The sequence below is a fragment of the Ursus arctos genome, unplaced genomic scaffold, assembly GCF_023065955.2.
Source record: "Ursus arctos isolate Adak ecotype North America unplaced genomic scaffold, UrsArc2.0 scaffold_16, whole genome shotgun sequence".
Classification (NCBI taxonomy): Eukaryota; Metazoa; Chordata; class Mammalia; order Carnivora; family Ursidae; genus Ursus; species Ursus arctos.
This window is the reverse complement of record NW_026622830.1, coordinates 23,326,840-23,342,948: the sequence shown is the minus strand read 5'-3', so window position 1 is coordinate 23,342,948 and position 16,109 is coordinate 23,326,840. Positions and strand designations below refer to the sequence as shown.

The 16,109-nt window shown below is 45.7% G+C and overlaps 2 protein-coding genes and 1 pseudogene across 7 annotated transcripts in view; 2 read left to right on the top strand and 1 right to left on the bottom strand.

Moving 5' to 3' along the window:
* Positions 1–3,308, top strand: part of ACSS2 (acyl-CoA synthetase short chain family member 2) — a 46,100-nt gene extending 42,792 nt beyond the window's left edge. For both annotated transcript variants that reach the window (XM_026503350.4, XM_026503349.4), the window contains 4 exons: positions 1,035–1,103; positions 1,432–1,608; positions 2,211–2,285; positions 2,429–3,308. In XM_026503350.4, the coding sequence (XP_026359135.1) occupies positions 1,035–1,103; positions 1,432–1,608; positions 2,211–2,285; positions 2,429–2,556 (449 nt within the window). In that variant the 3' untranslated portion in view covers positions 2,557–3,308. The remainder of the gene's footprint in view (positions 1–1,034; positions 1,104–1,431; positions 1,609–2,210; positions 2,286–2,428) is intronic.
* GSS (glutathione synthetase) overlaps positions 1–16,109 on the bottom strand; it is a 46,299-nt gene that overhangs the window by 15,466 nt on the left and 14,724 nt on the right. For 3 of the 5 annotated variants that reach the window (XM_026503351.4, XM_026503352.4, XM_026503355.4), the window contains 7 exons: positions 13,114–13,194; positions 12,935–13,012; positions 9,897–9,963; positions 7,151–7,345; positions 6,580–6,661; positions 5,278–5,467; positions 3,737–4,285 (listed from right to left, as the gene is read on the bottom strand). In XM_026503351.4, the coding sequence (XP_026359136.2) occupies positions 4,162–4,285; positions 5,278–5,467; positions 6,580–6,661; positions 7,151–7,345; positions 9,897–9,963; positions 12,935–13,012; positions 13,114–13,194 (817 nt within the window). In that variant the 3' untranslated portion in view covers positions 3,737–4,161. Of the gene's footprint in view, positions 1–3,736; positions 4,286–5,277; positions 5,468–6,579; positions 6,662–7,150; positions 7,346–9,896; positions 9,964–12,934; positions 13,013–13,113; positions 13,195–16,109 lie in introns of those variants that run through there. The other 2 variants (XM_057312572.1, XM_057312573.1) reach the window with 2 other exon arrangements.
* Positions 7,342–11,440, top strand: LOC130543773 (ubiquitin-conjugating enzyme E2 N-like; annotated as a pseudogene).

The window sequence follows — 16,109 nt, the reverse complement described above, 5'->3', positions numbered from 1 at the left end:
GCTATGAAGAAAAATAAATAGGGTAACAGCACAGAGAATGTCTGAAGGAATAGCCACCATACATGGGATGGTGAGAGAAGGCTTCTTTGAAGTGATATTTGACCAGAGACCTCCAGGGTGAGAAGGAAGCCAGGCATGGGAAAATCTGGAGTGAGTGTTCTGTGCAGAGACACCAGCTTGAAATGTCTGAGGAACAGACTGAAGCCTGTGTGGCTGATGTGTAGTGAGCAAAGAGAAGGATGTTACATGAAGTTGGAGAGGTAGATAATGTGGGGCCTTGTGGGCCACAGTGAGGACTTTGGGTTTTATCCAGTGTACATTGGGGGAGACCTTTAGCGCTTGTAAGCAGAGAAGTGATAAGAACTGATTTATTGTTTAGAAAATAACTTTGATTTAAGGAGAATAGACTTTAGGTGGGTGTATTAATTATCTATTGCCATGGAAAAAATTACCCCCAAACTTGGCAGCTTAAAACAACAAATATTATCTCATACAGTTTCTGAGGATCAGGAATTTGTGAGTGGCTTTGCCAGTAGTTCTCATTCAGAATCTCTCATGGGTTGCAGTGAAGCTGTTGGTTGGGGCTGCAGTCATTTGAAGGCTTGAACCTGGAGGACGCACTTACAAACTCACTCATGTGGCTGTTGGCAGGAACCCTCAGTTCTTCACCACGTGGGCTTCTCCATAGGGCTATTCATGACTTGGCAGCTGACTTCTCCCTTGAGCAAATCATCTGAGAGAATGCCACAGTGTCTTCTAGAATCTAATTTCAGAAATGACATACCATCACTTCTGCCAAATTCTATTGATTGCACAGACTTACCCTAGTACAATGAGAAAGAGGACTACACAGGAGTCTGAATATCAGAAAATGGAAATCAGTGTAGCTATCTTGGAGCCCAGCTACCATGTGGACAAGTTTAGAAGCAGGAAGACTTCTTAGGGGGCGATTAGTGGGTGTAGCAGTTTCGTAATGTGGATCATGTATCCTACTGTGGGATAGTTATTACATTGTGCATTTCTTCTCCTTCCAGGCTGCCGGCGGGACCAGGATGGCTATTACTGGATCACTGGCAGGATCGATGACATGCTGAACGTATCTGGTGAGGGCCAGGGACCATTTTCCCTTCTTGTTAGCACTACTCTCCCAGCAAGTCCCAGCCAAAGCCTTCTGAGCGAGCCAGGACGTCCTCTAGACAAATCATGCTTGGAGTGCAGCATTCAGTTCTGGGTACAGGTTTTGGAGGAAGAGTGATAAACACTGGAATGTGCCTAGAGGAGGGGAACTGGGAGGCGGGGACAACTGAAGCAGGTCACCTGAGGAATGAATGAAGGGGCTTCCCCATCTGGCCAGACCAAGATGCAGAGATGAAACAAGGGTTGGGGTGGAGGCTGGGATCTCTCTCATGGCACTTGCTTTCCCTTGACAAGGACATCTGCTGAGCACAGCAGAGGTGGAGTCAGCACTCGTGGAACATGAGGCTATTGCAGAGGCAGCTGTGGTCGGCCACCCTCATCCTGTGAAGGGCGAATGTCTCTACTGCTTTGTCACCCTGTGCGATGGCTACACCTTCAGCCCCACCCTCACCGAGGAGCTCAAGAAGCAGAGTGAGGAGCCTCCCTGAGCAGGGACTATAGGGCCTGACCTGAGGACCCAGTTACCACAGCAAGTTGTTGGGGAGAGGCAAGAGCAAGCTGCAAACTACAGACAGATCCCAGGGGGCCTTAGGGGCTGATTGGCCTCTTCCCACTCAGTCTCCACTAGTCTCTCCACCAGGATACTAATGGCTGACATTTGTAGAATTCTCTGTGCCACCACTAGGCTAAGTACTTTAAATGCATTAATCCATTTAATCCCTGTAATCACCCCTGTGAAATAGATCCTATTGTTACTCTAACCCTAAAGCTGAAGAAATTGAGGCTCAGAGAAGTTAAATCACTTGCCCAAGGCCATATTGCTAGTAAAGTGGGATTTAAACTCTAGCAGGCAGATTCTTAGAGTCTGAGTTCCATGAAGGTAGACTAAGATAAAATGAGATAGTAAAAGACAATGTGTTAAAAAGAGAGAAAGACGGCAATGACTCTAAGAACGACTCTTATGGGCAGGGCCTTGAAGAGGAAATAGGTGGGGAACAAAGCCATCTCTACCTTGGTTTTTGGGAGCCTGGCTAAGGGTACTGAAGAAATGCTTAATGATTTCTTGGTTACAGTTAGAGAAAAGATTGGCCCCATTGCCACTCCAGATTATATCCAGAATGCACCTGGCTTGCCTAAAACCCGCTCAGGTATGTTCAGAAACCTCAAGGGATTGGGTTTGGGATTGGCCAAGGTCTAGTGGTGGTGGAGTGTGTGTGGATGGAAGCCTTTTCGGCAGGGCTGGAGTGGGTCAGTGCTATTACCAGGTAATCAGAAGGCTGTGGTCCTCCAGGGAAAATCATGAGGCGGGTGCTTCGGAAGATTGCTCAGAATGACCATGACCTGGGGGACACGTCTACTGTGGCTGACCCAACTGTCATCTGCCAGCTGTTCAACCACCGATGCCTGACCATCCAATAAACAAGACCTTGCCCTTTACCCAGGCTTCCCCCTGCTTGGCTTTCCAAAGTTTTGCCCACCCTCCCTGCCCCATCCAGGAGTGCTGAGGGCCAGTGCTCACCCACACCACCTCCCTTGACCAGCTGTCTGGGACCGAGGACCAGCTTTGCCCTTGGGTGGAGGTAACTTCCTGTGGCTGCCAGATAGATGGGACATGGCCCAAGTTAGCCTCAGACTGCTGTGCCCCTAGACTGCAAGACCTCTTGGAGCCCAGAACAGGAGCCTGAAGGTCATGTCCCTTACCCAAGTTAAGTATGCGGAGGGCAAGTGAAGGTCTAGACTGAAGCAGGGAGGCAGCTCTGTAATCCTATGTCAGCTCTCTCAGGAAGTACCAGTACTTAGCTTGGGTATGCATTTGCCCTTAGTAATGCCTATTTGTGAGTCCCAAAACAATTAGTTATTATTATTTTTTAAATACTTTGCTGCTTCTGTCCTAGATCTGAATTCTTTTGTGCCAGATGGCGATGCTTGTCTGCCCATTTGCTTCAGGGGATGTGCAGACAGGCTGTTTCCAGAGGGTTTTCAGATTACTTGCTTCTTTGCTTGAATAAATGTGTTTTGTTCCTAGGGCCAGAAGAACTTGTCTTCCTTGTCCTCTGTTCCCACCCTTTCGTGAACAGTCCTGCCCATGAGACATTCTCAGATGAAACTCTTCTTTTCTTGCCCCAGTCATGCTCAGGCTCTGGTTGTAGGAATAAAGTCTGTGACCTTAAGAAGCCGGTGACTTGTTTTCTTAGGTATCTTACAGACTGTACACTTACTAGCTGCTCTGATTTGTGTGGGGGATGGGAAGGGGAGTGGTTTTCCTCAGGAATACCCCACTATCATCCTTCCAGAACTGTTGGTTTGGGCAGATCTAGGCAGGGCTTCACTCACAGGCCCTTTGGCAAACTCCTGAACTAAGCAGGAAAGCAACTGAAGCCAGTTCACACCTGTGATGTCCCACCACAGTTGCATTATTTCCTATGATCCTGTGGGAACATTAGTGAGTGACTAAGGATTGGAATTTCAGGGTTCTATCCTAGGGTCTGGGGCTAGGGAGACTCTGATTATAGCCAAATCATTTCCCCTGCTCTAATCCACTTTAAGTGTGCTGACCCAGGTTATAGCTCCTCCCCCACCAAATATATAAACCAAGGAATCACAGAATCAGCAATGTAGTTTTATTTAAGGCAGAGGTGGGGAAAAGCTATGCCCCTTCGCCCCCCTCCTCCTGCCTCTCAGTCCTGTCCTAGGTCAAACACTGGAACCTGCTGGAAAGGCTGACGGCCTGAGAGGAGGGTGGCAGGGTTATGGGCGCTTACCTCAAATCAGCTTCCTTTCAGCTATACCCACACTCCCAGGATTTAGGGGCCTCTAGATCTCACCTAAGGGAAACACAGCTTTTCTGGTCCTCAGATGGGAATGCTGGGGGAAGGTACTCAGCATTCACCCTTCTGTGAACTGAAGAGACCAGCCCTCCCAAGGTGCAGGGAGGGAAGGCCCTCAGAGGGGCTAGGAGAGGAATGACAAGTATGAGGGATAGATGGTCTCTTGAGCGAAGTCTGGGCAGGCCTGGCTGTGTCCTCACACAGGGTATGGGTTGTCCAGGACTGCCACTCCTGCTGCCACACCACCATCTGCATGCTCGATGGCTTTGGTTCGGAGCAGATGTCCCACATGCTTGTTCATCACAAGGGTCTTTCCCTGCCTACAGAAATGGGGGCAGGAGACACACAACTCCATTACCAAGACAGCCCCCACACCCAAGACCTTCCCTGGTCCCACCTGAGCAGTATATGAGTGACTGACTACACCCAAGTGCTAGGATTTTAGAATCAGATTTGGGTTTGCATCCTCGCTGGGAAATTACTAGCTCTGTGTTTTTGAGCAAGTCACTCAGCCTTTCTAAATATCAATTTCCTTAATTTAAAATAGAGATAATACCTCTCACTTTGCAAGATGGTCACGAGGATCAAATAAAGCAGGAAAAGCACTTAGCATGATGCCAGCCTCATATTTCATGTTCTGTAACTGTAAGTTTCCTTCTCTACCTCTCTCTCAAGATGGTTGTGGTAATAGCCAGGTTTGGGGGGAAGTGGCAGGCAGAGCTGCTGCAAGTGGTTAGAGGGAAAGATTAGAGAGAGAAGGCTATGGTCAGGAGCATGGTAGGATCTGGTATTCCTACCTTGCTTGATCTTAAAGTGCAGATTTTGCAGGAAGTGGTTTAAGGGACCAGAACTATTCCTTACAAATTCCCAAGTAATCTCTTCCTGATTCTTTAGTGCTCAAATCCAAACCCAGGGCCCACTCAGCCTTTCAAAGGCACTGATTTTCCTCACCCCTCCCACCTTTCCCCAGAATCCCTGGTGGCCTGGAAACTGGACCCAAATTCTCTTCTTCCCTGGGGTCTCCTTCTAGTCTAGGGTCACTTTCTCATCCATCTTGATACTACTTATAGTTTCCTTACAAAGGAAACTACAAGTTAAAAAGTACTTCCTATCTGGGCTTCATTTGATAGCCCTGTGAGGTGGGCAGGTCTTGGGTCCTTGGCTTCATTTATTAGTTAAGGAAACAGGTAACATGGCTAGGGACTGGCAGAGCTGGGACTGAAGCCCAGGATTCCTGTTCCCTGTCCTCTGCTTCCTCCAGGCTCGCTTGGCTGACCCTCTGACAAGAAGGAGACCCTCTTGACTGGCTTACCTGACATAAACCCCAAAGATGCCCAGCTCTGAGATGCACTGGACCACTCGGACAGGGCTGCCAGGCCGTAGCAGGCAATTTCCAAAAGGCTCAGGTTCGATCTTTTCCATGAGGATGTAGGAGGCCCTCTCCTCACTGTCCTTCAGCCGCTCCAGGGCCTGCACCATCTCCTCCCCATATAGGTTGTTACCTGCAATGGCAGTGGCCAGTGACCCTGGACCCTCTGCATACCTTCTCCACTCTATGCCCCTTCCCCTTCTGTGGTCAAGTCAGCAGCCTCAGTTCCTGACACCAGCTCAGTGACCTGGCTCCCAAGGAGGGAACGTCACTTTAACAGGCAAGCCCTTACTCACACAAGCAAACACACCTTTCGCCACACCATTCTGCTCTGGTTCTCCTCCTGCCTGTCTATGGCTTTCCTTAGCCTCCTTGACTGGCTCCTGCTCCTCTTAACTGTTGGGATTCCCAAGGAATCCATCTGCCACCCTTGTTAACAGTCTGTACTCCACAATGTCATAGCCCTACCCCAGGCCTCTGCATTGCTCTTCTGGATAATTATACCAGCCTCTTCTATGGTCCCTGTTACCAAGGTCTCCCCTCATCCAGCGCAAGCTCTACTATGGCTGAAACATGGATCCTGGATCAATTGTGTGTCCCTTCCCTCCTTAAAACTCTCTAATGGATTCCCAGTACCCTCAGGATAAAATCCAATTTCCCACATATTTTCAATGTCCCTTGTAATGATGTCCCAAACCATCTTCTCTAGCCCAAATCCCTGCCTCCTCCCATCTCCCATGCTGCACTCCAGCCTCACCAATTACTCATTAATCTCCAAACATACACTGCCATGGACCGGTGCCTCTACTTGCAGCTGCTCCTTCTATATGGAATGCCTTCCCTCCTTTCCCACCTGGTAAATTCCTACTTATCCTTTAAGACCAAGATCAGAACTCATCTTTGTGTCTGTGAAGTGGACATGATCCCTGCCCTCAAGGAGTTCAAACCAGGCAGGAAGACATCCAACCTCCTGATATGCCCTATCCTACTTCCCCACAATCAAGCCACAGGCACCTCAGACTAAACTTGTCCAAACCCTCTAGTTATGGTTAATCAGGTTCCCCTGTGCTCAAAAGCACTTGATCACAGAGTCTCCTGGGAGATTGTCCAAGATGAGGGCCTGTGTCAGTTCCTCCTGTATCTCCCAGAGTCTGGGACTGTGCCCATAGCAAGTGCCAATTGGCATTGGTAACAGCCTGCTAGCCCCCTTCCACTGAGCAGCCCTACAAAGGGGAAAGCACCTACCTCCACCCTCTCTCTGGGGCTTCAGGACGAACTGGCTAGGGGCAGCAAGGGCCTCAGCAATGGCCTGGTCCCCTTCTTCACCCTGGCAGGAGGCAAGAAAGCAGTCACCAGCAGTTTTAGGCCAGAGGCAGGAGCTGCGGTCCTGCTGGTCATGCAGAGCAGGATCAGAGGAAGAGCAGGAAAGGGAGGAGTGATGGCCCCCTTAGACCAGATGCTACTATCTAGATGTGACCCCCAACAAACCCCTAAAGCGCAAGTACAATGAGAGCAAGATTTCTCTGGCAACAGTTCAGGGCTCCTCAGCAGGAGGCCTGGAAAGCCCATATAGATATTCCCCAATTCTTGCTGTCCACCTCAGCTACTTCCCCTTTCCACCTCTTACCCCCATCTCCCCCTTTGCGGACAGAGCTTACAATGGAGTCCAGCCCCCTTCCCCAGGGCTCTAGGGGTTCTCACAGAGCATTGTTGACCCAAGTCTAGCCCACTACCAGCTCCAGCCTCCCCAACACATTGAGTTCTGGTTCCTGCCACCTGGAAAGCCTGTGGTAGGAGAAAGAGGCTACCCACACACCATGTCCAGTGAGTAGAGGCCAGCAAAGGTGGCATGGAGGCGGGCCACAGTCTCAGGTTGGCCAGGGAGCAACATCTCCAGTACGCCCATTCTGCTCAGCTCCTGCTGCACCTTCTTAGTCCCAGCCAGCTGGGTGGCAATATCCGGGCACTTGACAGCACGTGACCTCTCCAGCAGCAGGCGTGCTTCCCAGTTCTGCAGAGGGAAGAAAACAAAAGGAATTCTACTTTATTTCCCTTTGGCTGACCTCTACTGAGCATCCATCAGGTGCCAGGTATCATGCTGTCTATCTTCACATTCATTATCTCCCAGGGTCACTGCAACATCTTTGTGAGGCAGATGTGGATTCTTCCAGTATATAGGATTCTCGCCCTCAGGGAACTCACAGTTTAGCACAATGGTACACGACTGTAATTAAAAGGGAAATAACAAAAGGTATGAGGGTATAGAAAAATGGATGAAGAGGTTTGAAAGAGGTGGGACACTTGTGTATGAGTTCAGCTTCCTACTGTACTCCAGATAAAATCCAAACTCAAGACCTTCAGGATCTGCCTCCTGTCCCTCTTTCAACCATGTCAATTTCTTAACATCCCTCCATCCCACTCTCATAATCCAGCCACACAGGCCAAACACACAAACGTCATTTCCACCTTTGTGTTTGCTGCTTTCCCCTCTGCCTGGAATTCTTTTCCTTTTGGTTTTTCCAGTGGATGGTTGGAACCTTCTCATCCCTAAGTCTCAGCCCAAATTACCCTATTTAATATGGGCTTCCCCATAATTCTCTACCTTTTCACCCTATTATTTTATTCAAAGAGTTTCCCTCAACTAGAAAAAAATTTTTTTTTAAATTTTTGCTTACTTTCTGATGACTATCTATCTCCCTGACCAAAATGTGAGCTCTGGCTTGTCTGTCTTATTTCCTATTGTATCCCCAGTGTCTGAAACACAGTGCTTGGAGCTTTGTAAATGCTCAATAATTATTTGTTATTGTTGTTTAATGAAGTGAAATCTGAGTAGTCAGGTGAGACTCAGTAGGGAAGGCGTACTCATAATGAGTAAAGGCCTGCAGGTGCATAAGCACAGGATGGATGTGCTGTGGAATTTGGGGCATGAGAGGCAGGTAAACAGCAGAGGACCATGCCTCCCAGCTCTAGTACCCATTCTGACAGTGGGGGGATAGCCTGTCCTTGACTCCAGACCACATCAAACTGCCCACAGCAGGATAAAGGCCTGAGAAACAACCCCCACCCCCACCCATGCTGTGCTCCGCTTGATATAATCAGTCCACCTGCAGCACCTTTGCCTGGTCTTCACCAATGATCTCAGCCACCTTTGATGTTCCAGGCAGAGTTACAAGTGCCTAGAACATCAGAGATAAACCCAGAGAAGTATTCCATTATGTTAGAACCAGGGAAGCAAAATTCAGAGATGAGCAGGGACTTTCCCTAGGTCACCTAGCAAGTCATTGAGCCTTGCAGATTTAATCTTCATATTCTAAACCTGGTCTGAGTTTCTCAATTCCCTAAAAATGTCCTCCTCCTCATGCACAAATTTCTTTCCCTGTTAGCTCAACCTCTTCTCTTTTTTTAAAGTTTTCTTTGGCCCTTTCCCCCAACCCGTCTGTCCTGGAGTCTGGATCCATTTCCCCATTGGACAGTTTTTGTTTTCTCTAGTCAGCAACTTCCCCCCACTCCTAATCACTTTCTAGAGGAAAGGACCTTCTACACAGCTTCCACCTCTATGGAGCTGCTCCCTATATAACTGGGCCTTAGGGAGAATCCCATACTCAAAGAATTAGAGATCTGGAAGGAGCTCCCTCAATTTTTGAGTACAGTTTCCTCCGCTTATAGAAATTGAGCCCAGAAAGGGTCTGGAACTTGCCTATGGTCACAGACAAGCAGAGTCAAAGGCTTATGATCCCCAGCATACTGCTCATGGTATCTTCTGACTTATTTCTCTGAAGTGAAAGCAGAGCTTCTTAGCTTCTCCATGCTGTGGATTAGGGGCAGGGGGAGAATAATGATATACTGGAATGCCTCTGGATTCTCTGGACTGAGAATCAGAAAGCCTGGGAATTTGTGGGATCTTTCTTAGGCAAGCCTCTGCATCTCTCCAAACCTTAGTTTCTCTATCTGTATAATGGGGATAATTATACACCATACATGGTGGTTGTAAGGATTAATGAAATAATGGATGTGGAAAGTAATTTTGAAGCTATATGGTATGACAGCAAGATAAAGTGATATCATCATTACTGTCATTAACATGAATGGACAGAAAAACTTTCTGACGTAGATAAAAGAGAAGTAAGAGTTGGCAGGAAGAAAATGGTCAGTGGTACAGTGGAACTGGTTTTCCAACACTGTGTCCAGAAATGTTAAGTTGGGTAGCTTGAAATTGGCCATGATGGGAGTACACCACAGAAATCAGCAAATGCTACAAACTGGGGCTCTCCCCCTGAGAAACATGACTGTTAAACATTTGCCAGGATATCCCTAGAAACAGTACGAATGGTTGAAGCAACATGGATTCCTGAGGATTTAGATTCTAGAAGACAGTGTGTTTGTAGAGAATGAGAGGTAGAAAAAAGCTTACGGGAGAATAGGAGGTTCCACCAGTAATTTCCCTGAGGATCACCGAGGCCAGGGCTCAGGGAAAAACCCAGGTTGTTGTGATGCCTGAGCTGGGTCTCTGAGGAACAATGGTAGGTCTTATGAGGCAGAGAATGGTCTAACAGAATACCAACCTGTGGACTGTACTGACTCGGCATGTAGCCATCCCGGAAGTAAACCACAGCAACTTCCTGGCCGTCCCTAGAACACAAGATGGAGAAAGCTGCTGTGTTAAATTATAACTGATATGTTCAGTGGTTCAGTGTATTTTAGGGTACATCAAAATGAGTTTGGCTTCTTTCAAAGTCAGTCTGCACAGGTTGCCCAGACTGGGGTTCACTGGAAGCAATTAAAGTAGCTACCTATACCACCACTTTTTCCACTAAAACATGAAGATATGTAGTAAGGAATGCTTTAGAATATTCCAGATCTAGAGTCATTCTAGGAAGGCCAGAGGGAAACAAGAAGGCAACTAGAATCAAACCAGATAAATAAATTTTGAAAAAGGGCTAAAATTTACTGAGCCTCGGAATCATATTGCCATGCCTAGCAAAACACACTTATACTACTTAAAATAGCTGTAATGGGTATTAAGGAGGGCACATATTGCATGGTGCACTGGGTGTTATATGCAAATAATGAATCATGGAACACTACATCAAAAACTAAGGATATACTGTATGGTGACTAACATAACATAATAAAAAATTATTATTAAAAAAAAAGAAACTAGGCTGAGATTCTTTGAAATGGTAGGTGTGAGGGTCTGCAGATGTAAAATTATGAGTCTAGTCAAGACACAGACTGCCTTGAGTCGAGACCAGAGGCCAAACTCGGGATCTGACAAGATGGCCGGGCTGCCCCGAGGATTATCAAGGAAACCCAGCGTTTGCTGGCAGAACCAGTTCCTGGCATTAAAGCAGAACCAGATGAGAACAATGCCCATAATTTTCATGTGGTCATTGCTGGCCCCCAAGATTCCCCCTTTGAGGGAGGGACTTTTAAACTTGAACTATTCTTACCAGAATACCCGACAGCAGCCCCTAAAGTATGTTTCATGACTAAAATTGATCATCCTAATGTAGATAAGTTGGGAAAAATACGTTTAGATATTTTGAAAGTTCAGTGTTCCCCAGCACTGCAGATCTGCACAGCTCCACTATCAATCCAGGCTTTGTTAAGTGCTCCCAGTCCGGATGATCCATTAGCAAATGATGTAGCAGAGCAGTGGAAGACCACCGAAGCCCAAGCCACTGAGCTAGAGCATGGACTAGGCTATATGCCAGGAATAATATTTAAAAGCGATCTGATCATCAGGTGTGCATCACTTCTCCTGTTCTGCCAAGACTTCTTCCTTTTTTTTTTGTTTGCATTTAATGGACACAGTCTTAGAAACACTACAGAATAAAAGCCCAGACACCTTCAGTCCTTTGGTGATTAAATGCAAATTATCTACAATTAAAAGACAAATCTATGTCTTGTCTTGATTCATTGCTGTAAAGCATGAGCAGAGACTAGAAGTACCATCTGGATTGTTGTGAAACATTTAAAAGCAGTGGCCCCCTCTGCTTTTATTCATTTCTCCCAACATGGTTTAAGTATAAAGCACTGGGAATGAAGGTAGTTGTCAGGGTTAGCTGCAGGGGTATGAATGTTTTTCTTCCTTCCTTTCTTTCTTTTTTTTTTTTTAAGGGGGAGAGGTAGTTTTATTTTCATTTTATGGGCTCCTTTCCCCCTTTTTATGGTGATCTAATTGCATTGGTTAGAAGCAGCTAACCAGTTCTTTAGCATATGCTCTCTAGCCAAGTCCAACTTTATTTAGATGCTGTAGATGGACAAGCTTGACTGTCAGAACCAATATGGGAAAATTAAACAAACATCACAGCCCTCACTAATAACTTTGTGACTTTGCTGTCAAGTGTAGAATTCCTCCTTCAAGAAAAAGCTTCTGACTATTTTGTATGGCTTGTCTGGAAACTTCTGTAAATCTTACATTTTAGTAAAACAAATTTTGTTATTCTTTTTTTTTTTTTAAGATTTTATTTATTTATTCGACAGAGATAGAGACAGCCAGCAAGAGAGGGAACACAAGCAGGGGGAGTGGGAGAGGAAGAAGCAGGCTCATAGCGGAGGAGCCTGATGTGGGGCTCGATCCCAGAACGCCGGGATCACGCCCTGAGCCGAAGGCAGACGCTCAACCGCTGTGCCACCCAGGCGCCCCCAAATTTTGTTATTCTAAAAAAAAAAAGACACAGACTGTCTTTTTAAATTTCTTCCCCTTTGATTTATTTGATATTGTCTGATATATCTGGAAAGTAAATTAATGACTTTGTTATAAAAGCACATTTTGAAAATAGTAAGTGGTATTGTGAAATTCGTGGAGGTTCTTAATTTTAATCACAAATTAAAAAAAGAAACCTATAAAGTTCCAGGTCTAAATATGTGTGTTGCAAGCAATGCTACCCAACTAAGTGATACTAAAGTCACTTGGTGGAATCTCCCCTGGAGGGAAGCACAGGGCCTGGCTTGGAACACAAATCCAGGCCCCTTGACGTCTTGCCTGGGCTCAGAGAGCAGCTCTCAGATCAATCACAGAATGAACGAGCTATTGCTCTTCCTCCCTGACTACCCAGCCCAACTGCCCTGGCCTCACTTGACCAGCTACCAAGAGGGGCAAGAAAACTTTGAGGAGCCCAGGGGCATATGAAAACTAAGGTTGTTTTATTTTTTAAAAGATTTTATTTATTTATTTATTTGAGAGAGAAAGAGATAGCAAGAGAGAGCACAAGCAAGGTGGGGGGAGGGAGAAGCAGGCTCCCCCCTGAGCAGGGAGCCCGATGTGGGGCTTGACCCCAGGACTCTGAGTTCATGACCTGAGCCGAAGGCAGACGCTTAACTGACTGAGCCACCCAGGCGCTCCAACCAACGTTATTTTAAGAAGGCCCTTATCAAGAATGTCAATAGCTCTGATACAACCCTTTAGAAGCAGAACATGACCAGTCTTCTCCAAAATTTCCTGAGATGATGGGGTATTTTGCCCCTAAAATTCAGAGGAGGAAGTAAGCTATCGCATCTCCCAGAAGAAAGGATTACTGGAGGAAATGGTTGGCAGGATGAGTTTCCTAAGGCAGCCCTCTAACAGATCCTTGGGGAATGCTCCCTGAACACTTACATAAACAGCCTTCGGTCTTGGTCCAGAGACGCCTTTTCAGAGACATCTTCAAACCTTCGACGGATTACATGGATATTCCTGGAAAAGATGGGCAAAGGTCAGAAGGAATGGATGCTCTGGTCTGAATGGATCCTCACAATCCTGGGGCCGTATATGGAGGTCTCCCCTCCTTTACCTACCTGGCTAGTAGCTCATTCTCTATAGCACGCTGGTCGAATATGTTCCTTTCCTTCTCTTGAGCAATCAGTAGCACCAGAGCGCTGGGGAAACAGCAAACACAGTTGGCAGAAGTGGCTACAAAGCTTGTCCTCCCTCCATCCCACCCCTTTCAGGAATGAGAATAAGAACACAGCTTCCCTGAAAGAGCAGATATTCTCTCAAATCAGGAGGATCTCAGGCGATACCTGAGGCTACAATACATTATTTCCTGAAACTAGGAAACCTGACAAAATGGAGATGTCTCTGCTCCTTCTTCAGTGGGTAGATGAAATATTGTAATGATGTTAATTCTCTGTGCAAACTAAAATTTAGGTTTAAATCATCTCAAAAACCCAAGAGGACATTTTCTAAGAACTTAAAAATAATGATTTTAAAATCTTTCTGGAAAAATAAACAGGGGAAAGTATGGAAGAATATTTTATAGAAGAATAATGTTGTAAGTTGGAGGCTAATGACCCTATTACTAGATTATAAAGCATAGAATGTGGTTCTTTGTGTGGTTCTTGCATGATACATTAGAATAGCTCAGTGGAATCTTACAGAACCCTACAGAGCCAACTATAAATAAAGCATTGTCTCTTGGGGCCTCCCAACATTTCTGTGATGTACATAGGGACACATTTGGTTCCACAGTATTAGTGGGATCACTGAGGCTTCCCTGACCTCTTCCTTTTTGCTAACCACATACTTCCTAAAGAAGCAGGAGCTCAAGGACTCAGGGGGAAGCTAATGCCAAGAAAACTATTTGGCTACCAATCAGGCTATTTTTAGTTATCAAAGACAGGTCCAATCTCCTACGAGATGATTTTGAGGGGCAATACTCAGCAGTAATAGAGTACTAAACTCCAGTTTTGCTGTGTGCCCATGGATTCTTACTGGGACTCTAGGATGGCTAGATTTTGGCCTAGCAATCTAAGCGTGGATTCCTTCCTCCTGTACTTGGCCTCTGGTCTGTTTGTCTCTGTTTTTCCCTACCTCAGCTGAGCCTCCTGGATTACCTTCTGCATGACTCCTTTCCACTTAGCTGAAATTCAGGTCCCAGTATGCCTCCTCTCCTGGCTTGCCTGAAATCTCTTAAGGTCAGACATGACATTGAGCTGAGTCTTGGCTTTGAGTTGGGTATCTGAGAGACAAGCTAGAAATGGTGCTCTCATAAGCCTTCCTCTCCTGAGAGAGTCCCAAGGGCCAATGGCCTTGCTTTTCATATTGTAGCCTGATTTGCTCTGCTCATGGGTGGGAAGGTGGCACCTGGCCCAGGCTGGCCCACCTCCAAGAAGACGCGGAGGAGGGAGGCTGGAGGCTGTAGGTTAAAGTGGAACTGCATTCCCTGGTTAAGTCAGCCTGCCTTATGCCAAATAATCTCAGCCAGACTCAGAAAACATATTCTACTTCCTCCTGCCTTCAGTTCTGAACAGTCTTTTGGGAGTGGGGCTAGGAAAGCTGTCAGCTAAGGAAGGTAAAGTGGCAGTAGTGTGCTGGCTGGCAGTGAGGACTCCTGATCATAGCTCCCAACACTTTACACCAAGAATCCTCCTTTCTTATCCCTACTCACTCTAACCACAGGCACTAATATTTTGAAAGAGTTTGAATAAATTTCCGAATAGGAATCATAAATCATATCCAGACTTCTTTAAAAAAATTCTCAAAAATTATGTGATAACTGATGAAAATTCACCTGCTCTGTAAATGCTTGAGCCTCAGTTTTCCAATCTATACTATTGGGACCATTCCTCTTGGAGGCAGAACAGTGTAGTAGAGAGAAAGCAGGCTTTAGAGGCAGACAGACATGAATTCTAAACTTACTAGCTGTGTGACTTTGGGCAAGCTATTCCACCTCTCCGAGCCCTCAGTTTGCTCTTCTGTAAAATGAAACTAGTACTGCTTAGAAGGTAGCTGCTATTATTACTATTACTAGTACTACTGTTGGAAGAACCACATAATGATCCTCACCAAGATTGGGGTTTTTTTTTTTTTTTTTTTCAAATTTTTGAGTCGTTCAAGTTTTTATTTAAATTCTAGTTAGTTAACATATAGTGTAACATTAGTTTCAGGCATAGAATCTAGTGATTCATCAACACCCAGTGCTCATCACAAGCGCCCTCCTTAATACTCATCACTCATTTAACCCATCCCCCTGCCCACCTCCCCTCCAGTAACCCTCAGTTTGTTCTCTGTAGTTAAAAATCTGTTTTCTGGTTTGCCTCTCTTTTCTTTCCCCCACTATGTTCATCTGTTTTGTTTTCTTAAATTCCACATATGAGTGAAATCGTATGGTATTTGTCTTTCTCCGACTGACTTATTTCGCTTAGCATAATACCCTCTAGTTCCATCCATGTCGTTGCAAACGGCAAGACTTCATTCTTTATTCATTCATCAGTTGATGAACATTTGGGCCCTTTCCATAATTTGGCTATTATTGATAAAGCTGCTATAAACATTGGGGTGCATGTATCCCTTCGAATCAGTATTTTTGTATCCTTTGGGTAAATACCTAGTAGCGCAATTGCTGGATCATAGGGTAGTTCTATTTTTAACTTTTGGAAGAAACTCCATACTATTTTCCAGAGTGGCTGCACCAGTTTTCATTCCCACACATAGTGAAAGAGGGTTCCCCTTTCTCTGCATCCTCGCCAACATCTGTTGTTTCCTGTGTTGTTAATTTTAGCCATTCTGACAGTTATGAGGTGATATCTCATTATTTTTGACTTGTATTTCTCTGATGATGAGTGATATTGAGCATCTTTTCATGTGTCTGCTAGCCATCTGGATGTCTTCTTTGGAAAAATGTCTATTCACAACTTCTGCCCATTTTAACTGGATTATTTGTTTTTTGTGTGTTGAGTTGTGTAAGTTCTTTATATATTTTGGATACTAACCCTTTATCAGCTATGTTATTTGCAAGTATCTTCTCCCATTCCACCGCCTGTTTTTTAGTTAATATTGACTGTTTCCTTTG